Consider the following 24,249-nt stretch of genomic DNA (forward strand, 5'->3'; position numbering starts at 1 on the left):
GATCAGGAAGAGGATGAGGAGGGTGGCCGGGGAGGAGGATGAGGAGGGTGGCCGGGGAGGAGGATGAGGAGGGTGGCCGGGGAGGAGGAGGAGGAGGAGGATCAGGAGAAGGATGAGGAGGAGGGCCGGGGAGGAGGAGGAGGAGGGTGGCCGGGGAGGAGGAGGAGGAGGAGGATCAGGAGAAGGATGAGGAGGAGGGCCGGGGAGGAGGATCGGGAGGAGGAGGGCCGGCGAGGAGAATGAGGAGGAGGAGGGCCGGCGAGGAGAATGAGGAGGAGGAGGGCCGGCGAGGAGAATGAGGAGGAGGAGGGCCGGCGAGGAGAATGAGGAGGAGGAGGGCCGGCGAGGAGAATGAGGAGGAGGAGGGCCGGCGAGGAGAATGAGGAGGAGGAGGGCCGGCGAGGAGAATGAGGAGGAGGAGGGCCGGCGAGGAGAATGAGGAGGAGGAGGGCCGGCGAGGAGAATGAGGAGGAGGAGGGCCGGCGAGGAGAATGAGGAGGAGGAGGGCCGGCGAGGAGAATGAGGAGGAGGAGGGCCGGCGAGGAGAATGAGGAGGAGGAGGGCCGGCGAGGAGAATGAGGAGGAGGAGGGCCGGCGAGGAGAATGAGGAGGAGGAGGGCCGGCGAGGAGAATGAGGAGGAGGAGGGCCGGCGAGGAGAATGAGGAGGAGGAGGGCCGGCGAGGAGAATGAGGAGGAGGAGGGCCGGCGAGGAGAATGAGGAGGAGGAGGGCCGGCGAGGAGAATGAGGAGGAGGAGGGCCGGCGAGGAGAATGAGGAGGAGGAGGGCCGGCGAGGAGAATGAGGAGGAGGAGGGCCGGCGAGGAGAATGAGGAGGAGGAGGGCCGGCGAGGAGAATGAGGAGGAGGAGGGCCGGCGAGGAGAATGAGGAGGAGGAGGGCCGGCGAGGAGAATGAGGAGGAGGAGGGCCGGCGAGGAGAATGAGGAGGAGGAGGGCCGGCGAGGAGAATGAGGAGGAGGAGGGCCGGCGAGGAGAATGAGGAGGAGGAGGGCCGGCGAGGAGAATGAGGAGGAGGAGGGCCGGCGAGGAGAATGAGGAGGAGGAGGGCCGGCGAGGAGAATGAGGAGGAGGAGGGCCGGCGAGGAGAATGAGGAGGAGGAGGGCCGGCGAGGAGAATGAGGAGGAGGAGGGCCGGCGAGGAGAATGAGGAGGAGGAGGGCCGGCGAGGAGAATGAGGAGGAGGAGGGCCGGCGAGGAGAATGAGGAGGAGGAGGGCCGGCGAGGAGAATGAGGAGGAGGAGGGCCGGCGAGGAGAATGAGGAGGAGGAGGGCCGGCGAGGAGAATGAGGAGGAGGAGGGCCGGCGAGGAGAATGAGGAGGAGGAGGGCCGGCGAGGAGAATGAGGAGGAGGAGGGCCGGCGAGGAGAATGAGGAGGAGGAGGGCCGGCGAGGAGAATGAGGAGGAGGAGGGCCGGCGAGGAGAATGAGGAGGAGGAGGGCCGGCGAGGAGAATGAGGAGGAGGAGGGCCGGCGAGGAGAATGAGGAGGAGGAGGGCCGGCGAGGAGAATGAGGAGGAGGAGGGCCGGCGAGGAGAATGAGGAGGAGGAGGGCCGGCGAGGAGAATGAGGAGGAGGAGGGCCGGCGAGGAGAATGAGGAGGAGGAGGGCCGGCGAGGAGAATGAGGAGGAGGAGGGCCGGCGAGGAGAATGAGGAGGAGGAGGGCCGGCGAGGAGAATGAGGAGGAGGAGGGCCGGCGAGGAGAATGAGGAGGAGGAGGGCCGGCGAGGAGAATGAGGAGGAGGAGGGCCGGCGAGGAGAATGAGGAGGAGGAGGGCCGGCGAGGAGAATGAGGAGGAGGAGGGCCGGCGAGGAGAATGAGGAGGAGGAGGGCCGGCGAGGAGAATGAGGAGGAGGAGGGCCGGCGAGGAGAATGAGGAGGAGGAGGGCCGGCGAGGAGAATGAGGAGGAGGAGGGCCGGCGAGGAGAATGAGGAGGAGGAGGGCCGGCGAGGAGAATGAGGAGGAGGAGGGCCGGCGAGGAGAATGAGGAGGAGGAGGGCCGGCGAGGAGAGAGAGAGAGAGAGAGAGAGAGAGTGAAGGTGGGTGAGAGAGAGAGAGGGTGAAGGTGGGTGAGAGGGAGAGAGGGTGAAGGTGGGTGAGAGGGAGAGAGGGTGAAGGTGGGTGAGAGGGAGAGAGGGTGAAGGTGGGTGAGAGGGAGAGAGGGTGAAGGTGGGTGAGAGGGAGAGAGGGTGAAGGTGGGTGAGAGGGAGAGAGGGTGAAGGTGGGTGAGAGGGAGAGAGGGTGAAGGTGGGTGAGAGGGAGAGAGGGTGAAGGTGGGTGAGAGGGAGAGAGGGTGAAGGTGGGTGAGAGGGAGAGAGGGTGAAGGTGGGTGAGAGGGAGAGAGGGTGAAGGTGGGTGAGAGGGAGAGAGGGTGAAGGTGGGTGAGAGGGAGAGAGGGTGAAGGTGGGTGAGAGGGAGAGAGGGTGAAGGTGGGTGAGAGGGAGAGAGGGTGAAGGTGGGTGAGAGGGAGAGAGGGTGAAGGTGGGTGAGAGGGAGAGAGGGTGAAGGTGGGTGAGAGGGAGAGAGGGTGAAGGTGGGTGAGAGGGAGAGAGGGTGAAGGTGGGTGAGAGGGAGAGAGGGTGAAGGTGGGTGAGAGGGAGTGAGGGTGAAGGTGGGTGAGAGGGAGTGAGGGTGAAGGTGGGTGAGAGGGAGAGAGGGTGAAGGTGGGTGAGAGGGAGAGAGGGTGAAGGTGGGTGAGAGGGAGAGAGGGTGAAGGTGGGTGAGAGGGAGAGAGGGTGAAGGTGGGTGAGAGGGAGAGAGGGTGAAGGTGGGTGAGAGGGAGAGAGGGTGAAGGTGGGTGAGAGGGAGAGAGGGTGAAGGTGGGTGAGAGGGAGAGAGGGTGAAGGTGGGTGAGAGGGAGAGAGGGTGAAGGTGGGTGAGAGGGAGAGAGGGTGAAGGTGGGTGAGAGGGAGAGAGGGTGAAGGTGGGTGAGAGGGAGAGAGGGTGAAGGTGGGTGAGAGGGAGAGAGGGTGAAGGTGGGTGAGAGGGAGAGAGGGTGAAGGTGGGTGAGAGGGAGAGAGGGTGAAGGTGGGTGAGAGGGAGAGAGGGTGAAGGTGGGTGAGAGGGAGAGAGGGTGAAGGTGGGTGAGAGGGAGAGAGGGTGAAGGTGGGTGAGAGGGAGAGAGGGTGAAGGTGGGTGAGAGGGAGAGAGGGTGAAGGTGGGTGAGAGGGAGAGAGGGTGAAGGTGGGTGAGAGGGAGAGAGGGTGAAGGTGGGTGAGAGGGAGAGAGGGTGAAGGTGGGTGAGAGGGAGAGAGGGTGAAGGTGGGTGAGAGGGAGAGAGGGTGAAGGTGGGTGAGAGGGAGAGAGGGTGAAGGTGGGTGAGAGGGAGAGAGAGAGAGAGTGAAGGTGGGTGAGAGGGAGAGAGAGAGAGAGTGAAGGTGGGTGAGAGAGAGAGAGAGAGAGAGTGAAGGTGGTGAGAGGGAGAGAGGGTGAAGGTGGGTGAGAGGGAGAGAGGGTGAAGGTGGGTGAGAGGGAGAGGGTGAAGGTGGGTGAGAGGGAGAGGGTGAAGGTGGGTGAGAGGGAGAGAGGGTGAAGGTGGGTGAGAGGGAGAGAGGGTGAAGGTGGGTGAGAGGGAGAGAGGGTGAAGGTGGGTGAGAGGGAGAGAGGGTGAAGGTGGGTGAGAGGGAGAGAGGGTGAAGGTGGGTGAGAGGGTGAAGGTGGGTGAGAGGGTGAAGGTGGGTGAGAGAGAGAGAGAGAGAGAGTGAAGGTGGTGAGAGGGAGAGAGGGTGAAGGTGGGTGAGAGGGAGAGGGTGAAGGTGGGTGAGAGGGAGAGGGTGAAGGTGGGTGAGAGGGAGAGGGTGAAGGTGGGTGAGAGGGAGAGGGTGAAGGTGGGTGAGAGGGAGAGGGTGAAGGTGGGTGAGAGGGAGAGGGTGAAGGTGGGTGAGAGGGAGAGGGTGAAGGTGGGTGAGAGGGAGAGGGTGAAGGTGGGTGAGAGGGAGAGGGTGAAGGTGGGTGAGAGGGAGAGAGGGTGAAGGTGGGTGAGAGGGAGAGAGGGTGAAGGTGGGTGAGAGGGAGAGAGGGTGAAGGTGGGTGAGAGGGAGAGAGGGTGAAGGTGGGTGAGAGGGAGAGAGGGTGAAGGTGGGTGAGAGGGAGAGAGGGTGAAGGTGGGTGAGAGGGAGAGAGGGTGAAGGTGGGTGAGAGGGAGAGAGGGTGAAGGTGGGTGAGAGGGAGAGAGGGTGAAGGTGGGTGAGAGGGTGAAGGTGGGTGAGAGGGTGAAGGTGGGTGAGAGAGAGAGAGAGAGAGAGTGAAGGTGGTGAGAGGGAGAGAGGGTGAAGGTGGGTGAGAGGGAGAGGGTGAAGGTGGGTGAGAGGGAGAGGGTGAAGGTGGGTGAGAGGGAGAGGGTGAAGGTGGGTGAGAGGGAGAGGGTGAAGGTGGGTGAGAGGGAGAGGGTGAAGGTGGGTGAGAGGGAGAGGGTGAAGGTGGGTGAGAGGGAGAGAGGGTGAAGGTGGGTGAGAGGGAGAGAGGGTGAAGGTGGGTGAGAGGGAGAGAGGGTGAAGGTGGGTGAGAGGGAGAGAGGGTGAAGGTGGGTGAGAGGGAGAGAGGGTGAAGGTGGGTGAGAGGGAGAGAGGGTGAAGGTGGGTGAGAGGGAGAGAGGGTGAAGGTGGGTGAGAGGGAGAGAGGGTGAAGGTGGGTGAGAGGGAGAGAGGGTGAAGGTGGGTGAGAGGGAGAGAGGGTGAAGGTGGGTGAGAGGGAGAGAGGGTGAAGGTGGGTGAGAGGGAGAGAGGGTGAAGGTGGGTGAGAGGGAGAGAGGGTGAAGGTGGGTGAGAGGGAGAGAGGGTGAAGGTGGGTGAGAGGGAGAGAGGGTGAAGGTGGGTGAGAGGGAGAGAGGGTGAAGGTGGGTGAGAGGGAGAGAGGGTGAAGGTGGGTGAGAGGGAGAGAGGGTGAAGGTGGGTGAGAGGGAGAGAGGGTGAAGGTGGGTGAGAGAGAGAGGGAGAGAGGGTGAAGGTGGGTGAGAGAGAGAGGGAGAGAGGGTGAAGGTGGGTGAGAGAGAGAGGGAGAGAGGGTGAAGGTGGGTGAGAGGGAGAGAGGGTGAAGGTGGGTGAGAGGGAGAGAGGGTGAAGGTGGGTGAGAGGGTGAGAGGGTGAAGGTGGGTGAGAGGGTGAAGGTGGGTGAGAGGGTGAAGGTGGGAGAGGGGGTGAAGGTGGGAGAGAGGGTGAAGGTGGGAGAGGGGGTGAAGGTGGGAGAGGGGGTGAAGGTGGGAGAGGGGGTGAAGGTGGGAGAGGGGGTGAAGGTGGGAGAGGGGGTGAAGGTGGGAGAGGGGGTGAAGGTGGGAGAGGGGGTGAAGGTGGGAGAGGGGGTGAAGGTGGGAGAGGGGGTGAAGGTGGGAGAGGGGGTGAAGGTGGGAGAGGGGGTGAAGGTGGGAGAGGGGGTGAAGGTGGGTGAGGGGGAGGGTGGGTGAAGGTGGGTGAGGGGGAGGGTGGGTGAGGGGGAGGGTGGGTGAAGGTGGGTGAGAGAGAGAGAGAGAGAGAGTGAAGGTGGGTGAGAGGGAGAGAGGGTGAAGGTGGGTGAGAGGGAGAGAGAGAGAGAGAGTGAAGGTGGGTGAGAGGGAGAGAGAGAGAGAGTGAAGGTGGGTGAGAGGGAGAGAGAGAGAGAGTGAAGGTGGGTGAGAGAGAGAGAGAGAGAGAGTGAAGGTGGTGAGAGGGAGAGAGGGTGAAGGTGGGTGAGAGAGAGAGAGGGTGAAGGTGGGTGAGAGAGGGAGAGGGTGAAGGTGGGTGAGAGGGAGAGGGTGAAGGTGGGTGAGAGGGAGAGAGGGTGAAGGTGGGTGAGAGGGAGAGAGGGTGAAGGTGGGTGAGAGGGAGAGAGGGTGAAGGTGGGTGAGAGGGAGAGAGGGTGAAGGTGGGTGAGAGGGAGAGAGGGTGAAGGTGGGTGAGAGGGTGAGAGGGTGAAGGTGGGTGAGAGGGTGAAGGTGGGTGAGAGGGTGAAGGTGGGTGAGAGGGTGAAGGTGGGTGAGAGAGAGAGAGAGAGAGAGTGAAGGTGGTGAGAGAGAGGGTGAAGGTGGGTGAGAGGGAGAGGGTGAAGGTGGGTGAGAGGGAGAGGGTGAAGGTGGGTGAGAGGGAGAGGGTGAAGGTGGGTGAGAGGGAGAGGGTGAAGGTGGGTGAGAGGGAGAGGGTGAAGGTGGGTGAGAGGGAGAGAGGGTGAAGGTGGGTGAGAGGGAGAGAGGGTGAAGGTGGGTGAGAGGGAGAGAGGGTGAAGGTGGGTGAGAGGGAGAGAGGGTGAAGGTGGGTGAGAGGGAGAGAGGGTGAAGGTGGGTGAGAGGGAGAGAGGGTGAAGGTGGGTGAGAGGGAGAGAGGGTGAAGGTGGGTGAGAGGGAGAGAGGGTGAAGGTGGGTGAGAGGGAGAGAGGGTGAAGGTGGGTGAGAGGGAGAGAGGGTGAAGGTGGGTGAGAGGGAGAGGGAGAGAGGGTGAAGGTGGGTGAGAGGGAGAGAGGGTGAAGGTGGGTGAGAGGGAGAGAGGGTGAAGGTGGGTGAGAGGGAGAGAGGGTGAAGGTGGGTGAGAGGGAGAGAGGGTGAAGGTGGGTGAGAGGGTGAAGGTGGGTGAGAGGGTGAAGGTGGGTGAGAGGGTGAAGGTGGGTGAGAGGGTGAAGGTGGGTGAGAGGGTGAAGGTGGGTGAGGGGGTGAAGGTGGGAGAGGGGGTGAAGGTGGGAGAGGGGGTGAAGGTGGGAGAGGGGGTGAAGGTGGGAGAGGGGGTGAAGGTGGGAGAGGGGGTGAAGGTGGGAGAGGGGGTGAAGGTGGGAGAGGGGGTGAAGGTGGGAGAGGGGGTGAAGGTGGGAGAGGGGGTGAAGGTGGGAGAGGGGGTGAAGGTGGGAGAGGGGGTGAAGGTGGGAGAGGGGGTGAAGGTGGGTGAGGGGGTGAAGGTGGGTGAAGGTGGGTGAGGGGGAGGGTGGGTGAGGGGGAGGGTGGGTGAAGGTGGGTGAGAGGGAGAGTGGGTGAAGGTGGGTGAGAGAGAGGGGCGGACGGAAGTTGGGCGGGGTGCGGGAGTGAAGTTGGGCGGGGGGAGAAGGTGAGCGGGGGGGTGGGAGAGAAGGTGGGCGGGGGGAAAGTTAGGAGGGAGTGATGGTGGGCGGGGGAGAGGAGGTGGGCAGGGGAGAGAGGAAGGGATAGTGGTCGGGCGAGAGTAAGGGAGAGGGAAGATAGGCGAGGGAGAGGAGGTGGACGGGGGAGAGTGAGGGAGGGAGGTGGGCGGGGCAGAGTGAGGGGGAGGAGGCAGGCGGGGAGGGTGAGGAGGAGGCGGGCGGAGAGGGTGAGGGGGAGGAGGCGGGCGGGGGAGGGTGAGGGGGAGGAGGCGGACGGGGGAGGGTGCGGGGGAGGAGGTGGACGGGGGAGGGTGCGGGGGAGGAGGCGGACGGGTAAGGTGAGGGGGAGGAGGCGGACGGGGAGGGTGAGGGGGTGGAGGCGGGCCGGGAGGGTGAGGGGGTGGAGGCGGGCCGGGAGGGTGAGGGGGTGGAGGCGGGCGGGGAGGGTGAGGGGGTGGAGGCGGGCGGGGAGGGTGAGGGGGTGGAGGCGGGAGGGTGAGGGGGTGGAGGCGGGCCGGGAGGGTGAGGGGGTGGAGGCGGGCCGGGAGGGTGAGGGGGTGGAGGCGGGCGGGGAGGGTGAGGGGGTGGAGGCGGGCGGGGGAGGGTGAGGGGGTGGAGGCGGGAGGGTGAGGGGGTGGAGGCGGGCGGGGAGGGTGAGGGGGTGGAGGCGGGCGGGGAGGGTGAGAGGGTGGAGGCGGGCGGGGAGGGTGTGTGGGTGGAGGCGGGCGGGGGGAGGAGGTGGGAGGAGGTGGGCGAGGAGGCGGGCGGGGGAGAGTGCAGGGGAGGAGGCGGGCGGGGGAGAGTGCAGGGGAGGAGGCGGGCAGAGGAGAGTGCGGGGGAGGAGGCGGGAGGAGGCGGGCGGGGGAGAGTGCGGGGGAGGAGGCGGGCGGGGGAGAGTGCAGGGGAGGAGGTGGTGCGGGGGACTGGGTGGAGCTGGAGAGAGAGAAAAGGCAGGCGAGAGGGTGCGCAGGCAGGTGGGGACGGTTGAGTGAGTGAGTAAAAGGTGGGTTTGGCATGGGTGAGCGACCGCGGGGTGGTGAGTCCGAGTGGGTGAGAGAGATATGGTGGTTGGGGATGGTGTGCTTGGGGGTGGGGAGGGGTGCTGTGGGAGAAGGTTGGGATGAAGGATGGAGGGGCTGGGATATGAGAGAGAGAGAGACATGCGTGTGGCAGGGGCCAGTGTATTGGGGACCTAGGCAACTGCGACTGAGGTTGGCTTCAAACTGGGCTCAGGATGGAGCTGCCCAGTCACCAATTCCCAGGTCTCAGGCCTGTGCTACCCTGAGACCGATCCTCAATTGCAGCTGCAAAACTGTCCTGTGTCTGAATACCTGGCTTGGGGGAGGGGGTGGCGGGGGTTCCATGTAGGAATTGGTGACCGTGCCTTCAGTGGCCTGAGGCCTGGTATTGACTCCCTGAATCCCCTTGTGGCCCAACTTGCTGTCGGCTCTCCTAAAGCCCCTTCCTAGTGTCAATTCGTGACTCATTCCCCTCCTCTGAGACACCTCAGGAAGTTTGACTAAACTAAACACTCTGAAAATGTCAGTTGCTCTGACTCACTCCAGGAGTTGGGAAGCATGTTGATGAATCTCAGAACAGCCCCTGAGAATGGAGTTTTACTGCTCCAACTGTCTACTTGGCATCTTCATGTTTTGTATCCTGGACTGTGTGTCATTTATTTAACGAAATTGGTTCACCAGGGAATGCAGGTGGTGTGAGACTGGAGGCTGTCAGTAACTCAGGCTGGTGTGTTAGAATGGGTGATTGATGTATTGTCAGCTTTAGTTTGTTGCAACTGATTCAAAAAAGTTGGAATAAATGATTTAAGGAAAGCTCCAGAGTATTGAATATAAGTGGTATATGTTCATAATTGGGTCTTTGGGTAGATTTTTGAATGTAATGCTGTTGTGGCATGGCTGATAATTTGAAAGCTTGAATAAGAATTGATTTAAACAAACTTGGCCTGAAAGCTGCACTTTAAAACTTGGGGATTGTATCTGTCTGGTATTTTGAGTGATAATAACCTATCCCTCACTAGTTTTAGATATATGATGGTGTGGTAAATAGACGAGGCTTGTGAGCTCAGTCCACGCATAATGATGCCTGCTCTTTGCTTGTGCAAATTTCATGTAAACCTGTGCATTGTTTAATATCTGACCTAAACCCTGCTGCTGCTTTTGGTCTGGGTAAAATTGCAAGACCTTGTTGCTGTAAACTGGATTCTGACACTCTGTTGGGTTCTCTGCTGTACAAAGGCACTTTTGATATAAGTCTTACATGAGATTTCACAACTTCTGTCATTAGCATCATAACTTACTCATGCTGGGGTGTTTATACAGTTACTAGTTTCACTCCAATAACTCAACGATGTTTGTTTTTCATTTGGTAAGCTCAGACAATGACTAGCAGAGTATTTGGAAATGGGCAGAATCACTGCCAATCTTGCCCTTTCCTGACATCTCTGTCAGTTTCCCCCTCTAGCCCAGGGCGTCAGGGTGAATTGTGCCAATCTTCCCACCCCGTTTGAGATGAGCTAACTCTCTGAATCAATGAAACTTTGGTTCCATGACCAAGTGCCACAACAAGGGGCTAATTCTCTCTAAAGGTACAAGCTCCTTGCTTGGGTAAGGTGCTACAGATGCAGGGTGTCCCCCCAGTATCAGTACCAGAGACCTGACTGACTCAAAGCAGGAATCCTTCCCTATTTTTCTCCTCCCTAACCCTCAAGGAACTGAAGCTTATTGTAGGAATCCTGCTACTGGCTCAGAGGAGCGCAGCTGGAGGATGAAACAGAGGACCTTCATGGTTTATATGGCTCAACTGCATCCTACAGGACTATTCATGGAGATAGAAAATGTAGTTTTTTAATCGTGGACCTTGTGCATGATTCCCACGTTGTGAGGGTAATTGACTCCCGAGGCAACTTTCTCCCAGTGTATGCATGCCCTCTGTAATGACAGATATATTGATGAGTCTCCCACACTTGGTTGTGCAGTGCAGCTGTTCACCATAGTGAGGCAATGAGAGAATCCCACCTCAAATTGGATGTTTTCACTCACTGGCAATGATTTTGCTGCTGTCCATGCTAACGTTTCAAATTTTATTTATTCACTCATGGGATGTGAGCATTGATGGCAAGGTCAACCATCATCCATTTCTAATTGCCCTTGAGAATATTTTGGTGAGCTGACTTCTTGATGCACTGCAGTTCATGAGGTGAAGGTATACCATGGTGGTGTTAAGTAGGGATTTCTGGCTTCTGATCCAGTGACGATGAAAGAACAGCAAAATGTTTTTGACTGAGGCTGAGGTATGACTTGGGAAACTTGATGGTGCTGGTGTTCCCATGCGTCTGCTGCCCTTATTCTTTGGGGTGACGGAGGTTCTGCTTTAGGAGATGCAGTCGAAGAATCCATGGCGAGTTGCTGCAATGCGGCTTATAGATGGTATACACTGCAGCCACTGTGCACCAAGTGGGTGGAGGGACTGAATATTAAAAGTGGTGGATGGGATGCTGATCAAGCAGGTTACTTTCTCCTGGAGGGTGTTGAGGTTTTTGTGTTGAAGCTGCACTCAGCTAGGCCAGGGAAGGTATTCCATCACAGTCCTGACTTGCGGCGTGAAGCTCTATTAGTGGAATAGATGTCACTTCTTTTTTGTGACAGTCTTGTTTAAAACAAAAAGGGAAAATAAATATATGTTTGAATACTTTTGTGAGACCCCAGTGGAGTTAGTAAACTGGATGCTGAGAAAGGGCAAGACTTCTGCATTTACAAGGCAGAAGCTACTGAAGCAAACTTTAATATATCTCAAATCTACTAGTATAGTAGAGAAAGCAGGCTTTATTTGCCTTAAGATCGTTCAACAAACATACAATGCATGCAAGTTTGACCGTGCACCATTCTATAATACAAAAACACAAGAAATAACATGAATAGACCATATAGCCTGTCGACGTGCTCCGCCATTCATTATGATCATGGCTGATCTTGGGCTTCAATTACACTTTCCCGTCTGATCCTCATGTCCCTAGATTCTCGGAGAGACCAAAAATCTGTCTATCCCTTGACTATTCTGTACACACCCCAGATGCTTTGGAAAGATTTTTACATGGTAATAACATCAGTATGGAGAGACTGACCACTTAGCCTTTCTGTGGCAAAAAATATTGTCAGCCAGCAATCACTGGAGATGGCTTCTCCATGTTACTGTCTGGATGCAACTTCCTGCAGAAGTTACTAGAAAAAAAACACTGTGTTTTTGTATTATAGAATGGTGCATGGTCAAACTTGCATGGATTGTATGTTTGTTGAACGATCTCAAGGCAAATAAAGCATGCTTTCTATACTATTATAGTAGAGTTGAGATATATTAAAGTTTGCTTTAGCTTCTTTCTGCCTTGTAAATGTAGAAGTCTTGCCCTTTCTTAGTGTCCAGTTTACTAACGCCCCATTGGGGTCTCCCAAAAGCATTCAAACATATATTTATTTTCCCTTTTTTGTTTTAAACCAGTCTAGACTCCTTGAGCTGGAAGTGTTGTCTCATTTACCTCTGTGGCGTAAATGTAATGCTCATTTTTTTTGCTGTGACTGTGGAGGCTCATAATATTAAACTGTTGATGGTGTAAGCATTCCAGGTTTACATGTGAGCCTCTCCCTGTCACTGAACATCTTGTCATGGTTTTGATGAGGCAGAATCATTGCTGAAATGCCAGATTCACCATGAATAGTGCAAAGCATAGACACTTGCTGTCTCAGTAATGAATCTGAAGCACTCGCATGTAAAATTATGCTAAAATTTGTCACTTTGTGTAGAGGAGTTGCTGCATTTGAAAATGCAATTCAAGACTAGCTTTGTATTCATGCAGGCTATTAGATGTAGTATGTTACCTAACTATGTAGAAAAACGACCTGTAGCACAGGTATACTTGCAATCTGGTTGGATTGCTTTTAACCTGATTTAACCTGGGGTGAGGGCACCTTCCTAAATAAAGCTTCCCCACCTCCCTATACCCTCTGCCACTTGCCCTATCAAGATTGTCACAATGGCACTGTGGCTCTTATTGCCAAATCACACCTTGGCCTAACCTATTTTGACTCTTTCTCCACTTGAGTATCACATCTTTCCCACCCCTCTCGTCTCTCATTTCAAATCCTCATCCTTTACCACTCACCCAAGTATGAGAATTTTTTTCTCATATCTTCACTGCTTTCCTTCTTCAGCCTCCACGCTGAATGACTTCTCGTCCTTGGTAATTTCAACCTGCATCTCAGCTTATCACGCTCTGTCCTCTTGAGTTCACTGCCTTCCATCCTTCCTTAATCACTCTTACCATGTAAAGTTGCCAACTGATCTCAGCCACCACTTGACCTTTACCATATCTTGAGGCCTTGCTACACCCATGACATCAATTGCAGATAAGACCATCTCTGACCACTTCCTTGTTTCACCCTCCACCCACACCCGTCCACATCCAGTCTTGGAAAAAATGCTATCCCCTGGTTATGTTCAACTGCACTTTCAAAATCCCAACAGTAACACTTTGTTCTCTGTTCATCATGACATTTCTGCCACAACTGAACTAATCAACCACACCCTCAACTTCACCTTTGTCCTAGTCCTCATTAAAACCAGTACTCTCTCCCCTGATACAGCCATGACATCCTTTACGGCTGTGACAAAGGTAAACTATCCCCCCTCATCCTTCTCGACCTATCTGCAGCCTTTTTTTTATTCATTCACGGGATCTGAGCTGTCTGACCTTATGTGACTCAAATTTTTCTTTATCACACTTCTGTGAAACTCATTGGGATGTTTTACTATGTTAAAAGTGCTATAAAAATACAAGTTCGTAATACTTTTTCCTGTGCTCTGCATTTACTACAGTATAAGGAACTGAGGATACAGACTACTGCCTGTTCAGTTCATGACATAACAGGTTGGAGCGTTAACAGCACTGCATCATTCCTGCCACCTTTCTCTTTGGTGTCTAATAATATGTAAATATGGAACACCAAAGGGTTATGGGGCTGAAGGAGATTACTGAGATGGGGAGGGGTGAGGCCATGGAGGGATTTAAAAGTAAGGATGAGAATTTTAAAACCAAGACATTGCTTGGCTGGTATCTAATTTAGATCAGTGAGCATTGGGATGATTGGGGGGGAGGGGACAGGGAAAGGGATTTGATGCAAGTAAGGACATGGGCAGCAGAGTTTTGGCTGGCCTCAAGATCTGGAAAATGGAGTTTAATGTGGGAAAATGTGAGTTCACTTTAGCAGGAAGAACAAAAAAGTAAAATTCTACTTAAATGGAGAATGGCTACATAATTCTGAGATGCAGAGAGATCTAGGTGTTCTGGTACATGGGTCACAAAAAGTTAGTTTACAGGTACAGCAAGTAATTAAGACTAAAATGCTATCCTTTAATACAAGAGGGATTGAACATAAAAGTAAGGATGTTATGCTTCAGTTATGCAGAGCGTTGGTGAGACCACAACTCGAATACTGTGTGCAGTTTTGGTCTCCTTATTTGAGGAATGATGTAAATGCATTGGAGGTGGTTCAAAGGAAGTTTACTAGATTGATACCTGGAATGAGTGGGTTGTCTTGTGAAGAAAGGTTGGACAGACTTGGCTTGTTTCCACTGGAGTTTAGAAGAGTGATGGATGATTTGAATGAAATATACAAGATCCTGAAAGGCTTTGATAAGGTGGACATCAAAAGGTTGTTTCCTCTTGTGCGTGAGTCCAGAACCAGGGGGAACAGTTTTAAAATTAAGGGTCACCCTTTTAGGGCAAAAATGAGAATTTTTTTCTGAGGGTTGTGCTACTTTGGAATTCCCTGCCTCAGAAGGTGGTGGAGGCGGAGTCATTGAATATTCTTAAGGTAGAGGCGGATAGATTCTTGTTAGGCAAGGGAATCAAAGGTTTTGGGGTTAGATGGGAATGTGGAATTCGAAACACAAGCAGATCAGCCATGACCTTATTGAATGGTGGAGCAGGCTCAAAGGGCTGAATGGTCTACCCCTGTTCCTATTTCTTATCGTGGATCACGTGGTAAAGAAGATCAGTGACTATGGCAAATCTGAAATAACAAAGGGTTGGAAATATGAGTCAGCATCTGAAACAGGAATCCGTGGGAAGGAACTTCAGGCCAATGTTTTGTATATTTCTGCAACATCTGAACATTGCAGCTGCTTTTGTTTGGTATGAGCTACTTCTCCATATCTTGAGTATGGAGGAGTTTGACATTGGTGTGATGAAATTTGGTCATGGTGCAGGATAACAGAACTGGGAGCAGGAACATTGTTACTGAATACATCCTCGATTAATGTTAAAAGCAAAAAACTGCAGATGCTGGAAATCCAAAACAAAAATAAAAATACCTGGAAAAACTCAGCAGGTCTGACAGCATCTGCGGAGAGGAACACAGTTAATGTTTCGCATCCGTATGACTCTTCAACAGAACATAATCCAGTTTAATGCCACACTTTCTGGCAACATTGAGTTTAGTTGTAGTATCCAATAAACATGTTTTGTAACCAATTGTTTTTATTCCCATTGGTAGCTCCATCACATGCTCCACTGGTATTCCTTCACAGAACTGCTGTAAACATGTCTTAAGTTGAAAGTTTAGTTGCCACTAGCCTGATCAGATGCAATTTCAATTTATATTCCCAGTCAACAAAGCAAACTTTAAAACACAATCTGGCCTCAGATGCTGACAAGCATGGTTCTGTGGGTCTTGTTTGCCCTCTGGTGTGTCTCTCAAGCTCTCACTGCTCATATGAGAGCCTAGATGGAGGGCTTTGACAGGATATTGAACTTGGGGCAAAAATATTGCAGCCAAGCCTGACCCAGATCTCGCACGGTCCCTTTACAGTAGCAATTGAGAATGAAAATACTGGCTTGCACTTTTCACCCTCATCTCTAGCCCAGGGTGCTGATAGTACCACAGCTGCCAGTTTATTTGGATCTAATTGTGTGGCCATGTGGCTCAGTGCCATGACTCACTTGAACCATTGGGAATCAGTTAAATTAGTTTACAATTTATAGCAACTGCTGCAGAATCTACAGTGGCTGTCAGTGAAATATGATTAGCATCACAGGGGACTATATTTATCATGTTATCCAGTCAACTTGATTCATGGAGATATTTGATCTTGCCTCAGATGGTTGCCCTATATCTCTTTAATGCTAGCTCAGTAAGCTGTGAGGATCAAGTTCTGTGTTTGAGTTCTGAAATGGTCAGTCCCAAACCTTGAGATGCATCCTGCTCCACACACAAATGTTGCCTCCTGTTCAATTCTCGTTTCAATGTAGAGTCGAAAGTGAGTTTGCTTAACCCCTCGCAGTACAGTAAGAACCAGTCAGCAAGAAAGTAATTCTGTCTAGTTTTCAGATTCCTCCCGAAACTGACCACGGAGATTGATTCTACAGTTAACCCTTTTGACGTGTGCGTGAGAGGGAAAATACTTTGTCATAAAGCTTAAAATAAATTGCTGACTATTCAATTTATGGTATCAATGTTGGTGTTAAAAACTTTAATCCTGGCTATTGTCTCTCTTGTTGCAAAATAAACTAATCCTTTATATTAAAACAACTAAAATTAAATTAATCAAACTGTTGTAGTTTGCTCATGTAGGTTGCCACTGGCTGCTGCACTTTTGACAGTAAATACATTTTGTGCATCAGCAAAAGTGGTTTTTGACTGTTGCCTCTGCCAGCACAAATACCTAAGTGGATTAGTTGTGTATTTGGCCAAGAGAGGGCTGAATAGCTTGTAGTGCAGTGACTCCCATTGCAAACCAATGGATCATGCTTGCTGCCCGAACAATCCCCATCCACCACTACTCTCCTCCGTCTGGCTGAACTTGTTCTCACACTAAACAATTTCTCCTTAAACTCCTCTCACTTCCTCCAAATAAAAGGTGTGGCTATGGGTACCCGTATAGGCCCCAGCTATGTCTCTTTATGGGGTATGTGGAACATTCCTTGTTCCAGTCCTACTCCGGCCCCCTCGCACAACTCTTTTTCCAGTACATCGATGATTACTTCAGTGCTGCTTCAAGCTCTCGTCTGGACCTGGAAAAATGTATTAATTTTGCTTCCAATTTCCACCCCTCCATCATTTTCACATGGTCCATCTCTGACACTTCCCTTCCCTTCCTTGACCTCTCTGTCTCAATTTCTGGTGATAGACTGTCCACCAATATCCATTACAAGCCTACCGACTCCCACAGCTACCTCGACTACAACTCCGCACACCCCGCTTCCTGTAAGGACTCCATCCCATTCCCTCAGTTCTTTCGCCTCCGTCGCATCAGTTCTGATGATGCCACTTTCAAAAACAGTACCTCAGACATGTCTTCCTCCTTTCTTAACCGAGATTTTCCACCCACGGTGGTTGACAGGGCCCTCAACCATGTCCGGCCCATATCCCGCGCATCCGCCCTCACACCTTCTCCCTCCCAGAAACATGACAGGGTCCCCCTTGTCCTCACCAGCCTCCGCCTTCAAAGGATCATCCTCCACCATTTCCACCAACTCCAGCATGATGCCGCCACCAAACACATCTTCCCTTCAGCCCCCCACCCGGCAGCATTCCGCAAGGATCGTTCCCTCCGTGACACCCTGGTTCACTCCTCCATCACCCGCTACACCTCAACTCCTCCCACGGCACCTTCTCATACAACCGCAGAAGGTGCAACACCTGCCCCTTTACTTTCCCTCTCCTCACCGTCCAAGGTCCCAAACACTCCTTTCAAGTGAAGTAGCTTGCACTTCCCTCAGTTTAGTCCACTGCATTCGTTGCTCCCAAAGCGGTTTCCTCTACATTGGAGAGACCAAACGCAGGCTGGGTGATCGCTTTGCAGAACACCTTCGGTCTGTCCGCAAACATTACCCAGACCTCCCTGTCGTTTGCCATTTCAACACTCCACCCTGCTCTCATGCCCATATGTCCGTCCTTGGTTTTCTGCATTGTTCCAGTGAAGCTCAACGCAAACTGGAAGAACAGCACCTCATCTTCCGAGTAGGCACTTTACAGCCTTCCGAACTGAATATTGAGTTCAACAATTTCAGATCATGAACTCTCTCCTCCATCCCCACCCCCTTTCCGATTTCCCCTCCCCCCCTTTTTTTCCAATAATTTGTATAGATTTTTCCCACCTACTTCCGTTATTTTTAAATGTATTTCCATCCATTGTTTTATCTCTACCTTTTAGCCTTTTTTGATTCCTTCACCCCATCCCATCCCCACTAAGGCTATCTGTACCTTGCTTGTCCTGCTTTCTACCCTTAATTAGCACATTCCTTAGATAATATCACCACCTTCGACATCTCTTTGTCCTTTTGTCTGTGACATCTTTTGGTTATCTCTACCTATCACTGGCCCTCTATCCAGCTCTACTTGTGCCCCCCCCCCCCCCCCCCCCAAACCAGCTTATATTTCACCTCTTTTCTATTTTTACTTAGTTCTGTTGAAGGGTCATTCGGACTCGAAACGTTAACTGTGCTCCTCTCCGCAGATGCTGCCAGACCTGCTGAGCTTTTCCAGGTATTTTTGTTTTTGTACTGCAATATTAATGCCTCATTACTTCCACATGCAGTACACAACACGCATTGACCTGACTGAGGCGGGGGGGGGGGGCGGGGTTAGGAAACTGACCTAATCAATGTAACAGGCTGCTAAGGAAGTATGCACTATTTTCTCTTTGAAGTACCCCATTGCAACTTGATGGCTCTGATTAGATTGGACCCTTCAGATGGTAAGAGTGCATGTGACTCTGCCCTCCTGCCCCCTGGTGTAACTTCTTGCATACAGAATTGCTGCAGTGTTGATTGCGCAGCAACTGTAAGATCGATATTGATACATATTTATTGTTTGTTTTGAGCTTCCATCTATTTGGCAATGTTATCATGGACCTATGTTCATTTACTGAAATTGTGACAATGTCACTAAAATTTCAGCATCCAATGAAAACACCGTGCTGTACAATTTGAGGTTTTATTATTTATTAAACTGACATTGTCCTGGTATGTTAAATCCATACTAAACAATGTATATAGGAGTAAAAATAAAGCCTTTGAAGCACTGGTAATTCCAGGTCTTGCCTTGTGGTGTGAGCAACTTGAAGTAAACATCAGTTCTTCAAGCAATTTTAAATTTCCATCTACAAAATGCTCCATAGCCTCATTTTCCACTCCACCCCCTTACTCTCGGCAATATTTACCAGACTTCTCTTCCAATGCCCTTCACTCCTTTACTCTGCTCTGTATGTTCCACGTTCCTGTAACTTCCCCACACTGTGCTCCATCTTGTGCCAATACCTCCAGCAGCTCAGCCCTCCTATGTGGAACTTCCTTTCCAGATCCCCTGGCTGCCTTAAAAAATCTCCTACACATCTCTTCAATCAAGCTTTCAGTCACTTCTCCCTACCCAACCAGTACCCTGCCCTGCACCACAGACCAGTAAAAGACTTGGGCATCCACTCTTTTGTCATATTTTGTTCTATCGTAAGATATTAATGCAATTGTCTCTATCACCGTGCTAAATTTACTGACTGCCAACACTAGTGAGCTGTCTCTTTGCACTCTGTATAGAAACTTCAAATAATTAAACTCTCATATGCTGTAACAGGTAATAAGAACAGCCAAGTCAGATTTGGACACACCAGCGCCTGAACAATAATATTGAGGGGATACATGTCCAAAAATGGAGTTCCCTGACTTGGGGAAGCACTGTTCTGAGAATTCCTGCAAAAGACTGGGTAAGGGTGAATACTTCATCAAAATATTTTATCTTTCAAATGCTTGTGTTGTATTTCCTTTTGTAGAATAGGAGAGAGAAAGCTTTTCCATTTAAGAGAAAATTCAAGTTATTTTTGGCATTCCTGAGTGACTGTTCTTAACCTTTTTTTCCCAGCTCTCTCTCTCTCTCTCCCCACAGCTTTCCCACCACTTCTCCCATCCCCAATCTCTCCATTGTTAATTCTACATAACATAAGGAATAGGAGTAGGAGTAGACCGTACTGCTCATCAGGCCTGCTCTGCCATTCAATATGATCATGATTGATCTTCGGCTTCAATGCCACCTTCTCGCCAGCTCCCATAACCTTGATTCCTTGAGAGAACAAAATCTCTCTATCTCAGCCTTAAGCATAATAAATGATGGAGCATCCACAGCCCTCTGGTTAGAGAATTCCAAAAACTCTTATCCCTTTGAGTGAAGAAATTTCTCCTCATCTCAGTCCTATATCCTCCTTATCCTGAGACTATGCCCCCTTGTCCTAGATTTACAGTCAGGGAAACAATCTGTGTCTACCCTGTCGAGTCCGTTCAGAACCTTGTATGTTTCAATGAGATTACCCCTCATTCTTCTAAACTCCAGAGAATATAGACCCAGTTTACTCAGCTTCTCATAGAGGACAACCCTCTCATTTTTGCATTGGAGACAGGTATATCCTTCCTTAAATATGGAGACCAAAACTCCATACAGTATTCTTTGTAACAAAGGCAGCTTTGTGGCATTATCTCACATCTGCTGAACAAGTTCATGGCCATACCTTTCTACCATTGTTTTAGGCTGATCTAGACTCTTTGCAACTTCATCTATTTGACCTTGAGTTGAGCTTCTGACCCCATATTCTCTCCATTACAAAAAACTGCCTAAATCTCGCTCTAGCATTGCTTACCTTGGCTTAACTGGTGCTGATACCCTCCTCCATGCTTTTGTTATCTCCATACTCCATTATTCCAATGTGCTTCTGGCTGGCTGGCACCTCATTCTCCATCTTCTGTATACCTCCAAAACTTTGTTGCCTGTATCTTAACGATACCGAGTTTTGTTCACCTGTCACCCCTGTGCTCACCAACCTATGCTGGCTCCTGGTCCACCAATGCCTTGTTTTTAAAATTATCCTCGCGATCAAATCCCTCCATGGTCTTGACCTCCCCTTTTTCTGTAACCTCCCCTGGCTGTTAACCTCAAAACTCTGCGTTCCTTTAACTTTGGACTCTTGTGCATGCAACACTTCCTTTGTCCCACTATAGCTGGATGTGACTTCAACAATCTAGACCCATAGCTCTGGAAATCCTTCCCTAAACTTTTCCACCATCTACCTCTTTAAGACACACTTTAAAACTTTGATCTAGCTTTTGGTCACTTACCTTAATGTCTCCTCCTTTGACTTAGTGTCAGTTTTTTTTCTGATTATGTTCCTGTGAAGTGCTTTGGGATGTATTTTTATGTTAAAGGTGCTATATTAAATTTGCATTTATATAGCGCTTTTTATGTGCTGAATCCATTTCTTCTGTTGTCTCTTTTGCCCTGCTAAAGTACCTCTTGTTCCTTTCAGATTTTCTTCCCATGAAGTGTGATGCATGTTCACAGATCTTCTGCAAGGACCACATCAGCTATGCACAGCACAAGTGTACATCCTCCTATAAAAAGGTTTTTATACCATTCTTATATGTGCGCTTTGGTATGTCCACCTATGGCAGTGGAACTTGTTTTTAAACTCTTATCAAATTAATTTGAGGTATGACATTTCCCAATAACTCAAGTGGCCACTCCCTCCGGAATAATTTCAGAAAATGCAGGACAAAGTTTCTGGAAAAGTTTTCTTCAGTTTTCTCCCTTTTCATTTCCCTTCCCTGATGGGACCGACTCCTACGGGAGCTTTCTGGTGCCTTGAATCAATGATGATTCTTCCTATGAGCCGAGACCGTTGGTGTCAGTATCTGACTGTGGAGGGCATCACAACCAAACCTGAGCCTATCTATGTGCACTTTCAAGCAAAAGTCACTGGATAACGCTCAGCATCAAGAATTATCTGAATGTATCTTCTTTGATCTTTGGTTTATTTATGAACCTTGACTACAGATCTAGCTGCAGCATGTGTTTTAATATCTTCCTCTGTTTTCAAGGGGATGGAGCACATATAGATGTAAAATGAGGGAGGGTTATGGTTCATATGAGCAAGATGTTTTGTCATCCCATGTTCCCATAATGGTTTTAATTTGGGGATTTTTGACCCAGTGACAATGAAGGAACACTAGCATATGACCACATGTCATGTGTGATCTGAAGGGAAACTGCTTTGTTGAGCTATATTTAATGTGTACTTGATTATCTTCAGGATGTTCAGGTACCAGTGTGTCCATTGTGTAACATACCAGTTCCTGTCAGAAGGGGAGAAATGCCAGATATTCGAGTTGGTGAGCATATAGACAGAGAGTGTAAATCTGACCCTGCCCAGAAAAAGCGTAAGGTAAGACCATCTCTCTATTTACATATCAGATTGTTGAGTTTTATCACTTTTCTACCTTTCTTTCCCTTTCCTTATCCTGTCTCATGCTGAAGTACAATGCCATGATGTTAGTCGTCATCCAGTATCGTGCTGAAGTTGCCATTCTTCTTAGGTGAGCTTAGTTAGTGTATCTGTAAGTTGTCAACTGTGGCTCAGTCAGTAGCAATCTCTCCTCTGAGTCACTTTGTGGGCTCAAGTATGACTCCACATAATATAGGTTAATGCATTTGTAGGGAGGGTTCTGCACTGTTGGAAGTGTTGTTCTTTGGATGAAATGTTAAACTGAGGTCCTGCTAACCCTCTCAGGTGGATGTGAAAGATCCCATAGCACTGTATCAAATTACTTTTATAAAAATGGAAAGATTATCTGGTCATTAATCACATTGCTTTATTTGGGATCTTTTGTGCGATAGTTGGCAGCCACATTTCCTGCATTACGACAATGACTGTACCTCAGGTGCTTCGGTGTGAAACATTCTAGTGTCTTTCATGACATAAGGTGTTTTGGGATGACCTGAGGTTGCAAGAGGTGCTATTTAAATGGTAGCACTTTATATATTTTTACTTAACTTTGTAGCTAATCTTATTCTGAGCTGATGTGAGCATATCTTTCCAACAGAGCACGCTGGATAAAAAATAGGGTGCTAGAATCCTGGTTGTTCTATTCCTTTATCCCCTTCTAAGCCGCAGGTTCTGGATTTGGATTGTAGCACCCCACTGCTGTCCTCTTAGATTATTTGGATCTCTGGAGCAGAACTGTAGGACAAGCCTGCCACCAGGCGAGTTTATCCAGTGGGTTATTGAACCATATGTGAGACCAAGGCCTAGAATTTTTTCCCTAGCCTTTGCTTAGTTACTTGGGTGTTATGGTTAGCTTGGGTACCCACCCAGATTAGGGTGAATAAAATAAAGCAGAATCACTGCTCTTGATTGCCATCCAGCGATATGTCGATGTCGGGTGAGGACAGGATCAAACCTGATAGCAAAGTCCACTGTAGTTGAGTTGTCTGCTGACGAGGCATGCACATGAATAATGCTCACTCTGTTGAGTTACCAGTGGCTGAAACTGGTACCTTTCTTGTCTGTATGGTTCGCTATTACACCAGATGATGCACTTTGTGTGTCTTGTAGGTGTAATAACATTTTTAACACCTGCGGTCTGTCCGCAAGAACGACCCAAACCTCCCTGTCGCTTGCCATTTCAACACTCCACCCTGCTCTCTTGCCCACATGTCTGTCCTTGGCTTGCTGCATTGTTCCAGTGAAGCCCAACGCAAACTGGAGGAACAACACCTCATCTTCCGACTAGGGACTTTACAGCCTTCCGGACTGAATATTGAATTCAACAACTTTAGGTCGTAAGCTCCCTCCCCCATCCCCACCCCCTTTCTGTTTCCCCCTTCCCTTTTTTTTCCAATAAGTTATAAAGATTTTCCTTTTCCCACCTATTTCCATTATATAAAAAAAAACCCACTAGAGCTATACCTTGAGTGCCCTACCATCCATTCTTAATTAGCACATTCGTTTAGATAATATCACCAACTTTAATTTTAACACCTATGTGTTCTATTGTACTATTGTCGTTGACATCTTTTGATGATCTGCTTCTATCACTGCTTGTTTGTCCCTACAATCACACCTCCCCCCCCCACCTCTTTGTCTCTCTATCTCTCCGCCCCCCACACACACACCTTAAACCAGCTTATATTTCAACTCTTTCTTGGACTCGAACGCAAGTTCTGTCGAAGGGTCATGAGGACTCGAAACGTCAACTCTTTTCTTCTCCGCCGATGCTGCCAGACCTGCTGAGTTTTTCCAGGTAATTCTGTTTTTGTTTTGGATTTCCAGCATCCGCAGTTTTTTTGTTTTTATCTCTGTGTTTAATTGACTGCCACTGCTCTTCAAGAAATGCCTACCTCCTTGAAGAAGTTCTGTTCCTCTCTGCGACAAGATTTCCGTATCTCTCTGTTGTCTTGCTCACCTTCCTTGCTTTCCATTTCCCTCCTAGTGTTTGACAAGGTGTTTACTAAAACCCGCTTTCACAGCCATATCTCCTTTCTCAGTGACTGTCTCCGTCTCCGACTTACCCCACGTGGATTTCAACTGAAATTCCACTCCTCATGTTTCGAACCCACCCAGGATTACAGGTATCTCCGGGACATAAAACGTTTCTCGGACTGCTGTTCCCGTCACATTCTGAAATCCACACTCAGTGCCATGCGCCGCCATATGAACACACTCGACCTCTCCCTCCAGCAGCACCGCCGTACCCTTTTTCAAAGCTGCGCGTGCCCCCAGTTTCATTTTATCCTTCGGCTCATCCGACGCCTCAACAAGAAACTTTTTCTCTTTCTCTCAAGTGCTAAGGAACGCAAGCTGCAACAACTCATTGACACCAACACCCATCTAGGACCCTCCACCCCTGCCTGTTCCTCCGTCCCCACCCTTTCTTCCAATCCCAACCCCAGCCGTGTATTCGCTATACCCCCTGACCTTCCCCTCTCCGATGCTGAACGTTCAGTGCTCAGCAAAGGACTTAGTTTCATACCCTTACGCCCTCACCTCAATGAATTTCGGGCTCGGCATGATGCTGAACTCTTCTTCCGCCGTCTTCGTCTCCGGGCTCACTTCTTTGGGCAGGAGTCCTCTCCCAGTTCAAAGGATCCTTTTACCCATCTCCAATATTCTCCCTCCACCTGGACCCCTCCCTCTGGATTCTTACCTTCTCTTGATCTTTTCATTGAGAACTGTCGGCGCGACATTAGTCGTCTCAATTTCTCTGCTCCTCTCACCCATTCTAACCTGTCTCTCTCTGAACTTACTGCACTCCATTCTCTCAGGTCCAACCCTGACATTGTCATCAAACCCGCTGACAAGGGTGGTGCTGTTGTTGTCTGGCGCACTGACC

At 50.7% G+C, this 24,249-nt stretch overlaps 1 protein-coding gene across 3 annotated transcripts in view; it reads left to right on the forward strand.

Moving 5' to 3' along the window:
* zfand2a (zinc finger, AN1-type domain 2A) overlaps positions 1–24,249 on the forward strand; it is a 40,458-nt gene that overhangs the window by 817 nt on the left and 15,392 nt on the right. For 2 of the 3 annotated variants that reach the window (XM_041207069.1, XM_041207067.1), the window contains exons 2-4: positions 18,671–18,800; positions 20,388–20,482; positions 21,171–21,302. In XM_041207069.1, coding sequence (XP_041063003.1) covers positions 18,746–18,800; positions 20,388–20,482; positions 21,171–21,302 — 282 coding nt within the window. In that variant the 5' untranslated portion in view covers positions 18,671–18,745. Of the gene's footprint in view, positions 1–17,558; positions 17,588–18,670; positions 18,801–20,387; positions 20,483–21,170; positions 21,303–24,249 lie in introns of all 3 variants that reach the window. The other variant, XM_041207068.1, reaches the window with a different exon arrangement.

Source organism: Carcharodon carcharias, chromosome 15, assembly GCF_017639515.1.
Source record: "Carcharodon carcharias isolate sCarCar2 chromosome 15, sCarCar2.pri, whole genome shotgun sequence".
In the NCBI taxonomy this organism is placed as follows: Eukaryota; Metazoa; Chordata; class Chondrichthyes; order Lamniformes; family Lamnidae; genus Carcharodon; species Carcharodon carcharias.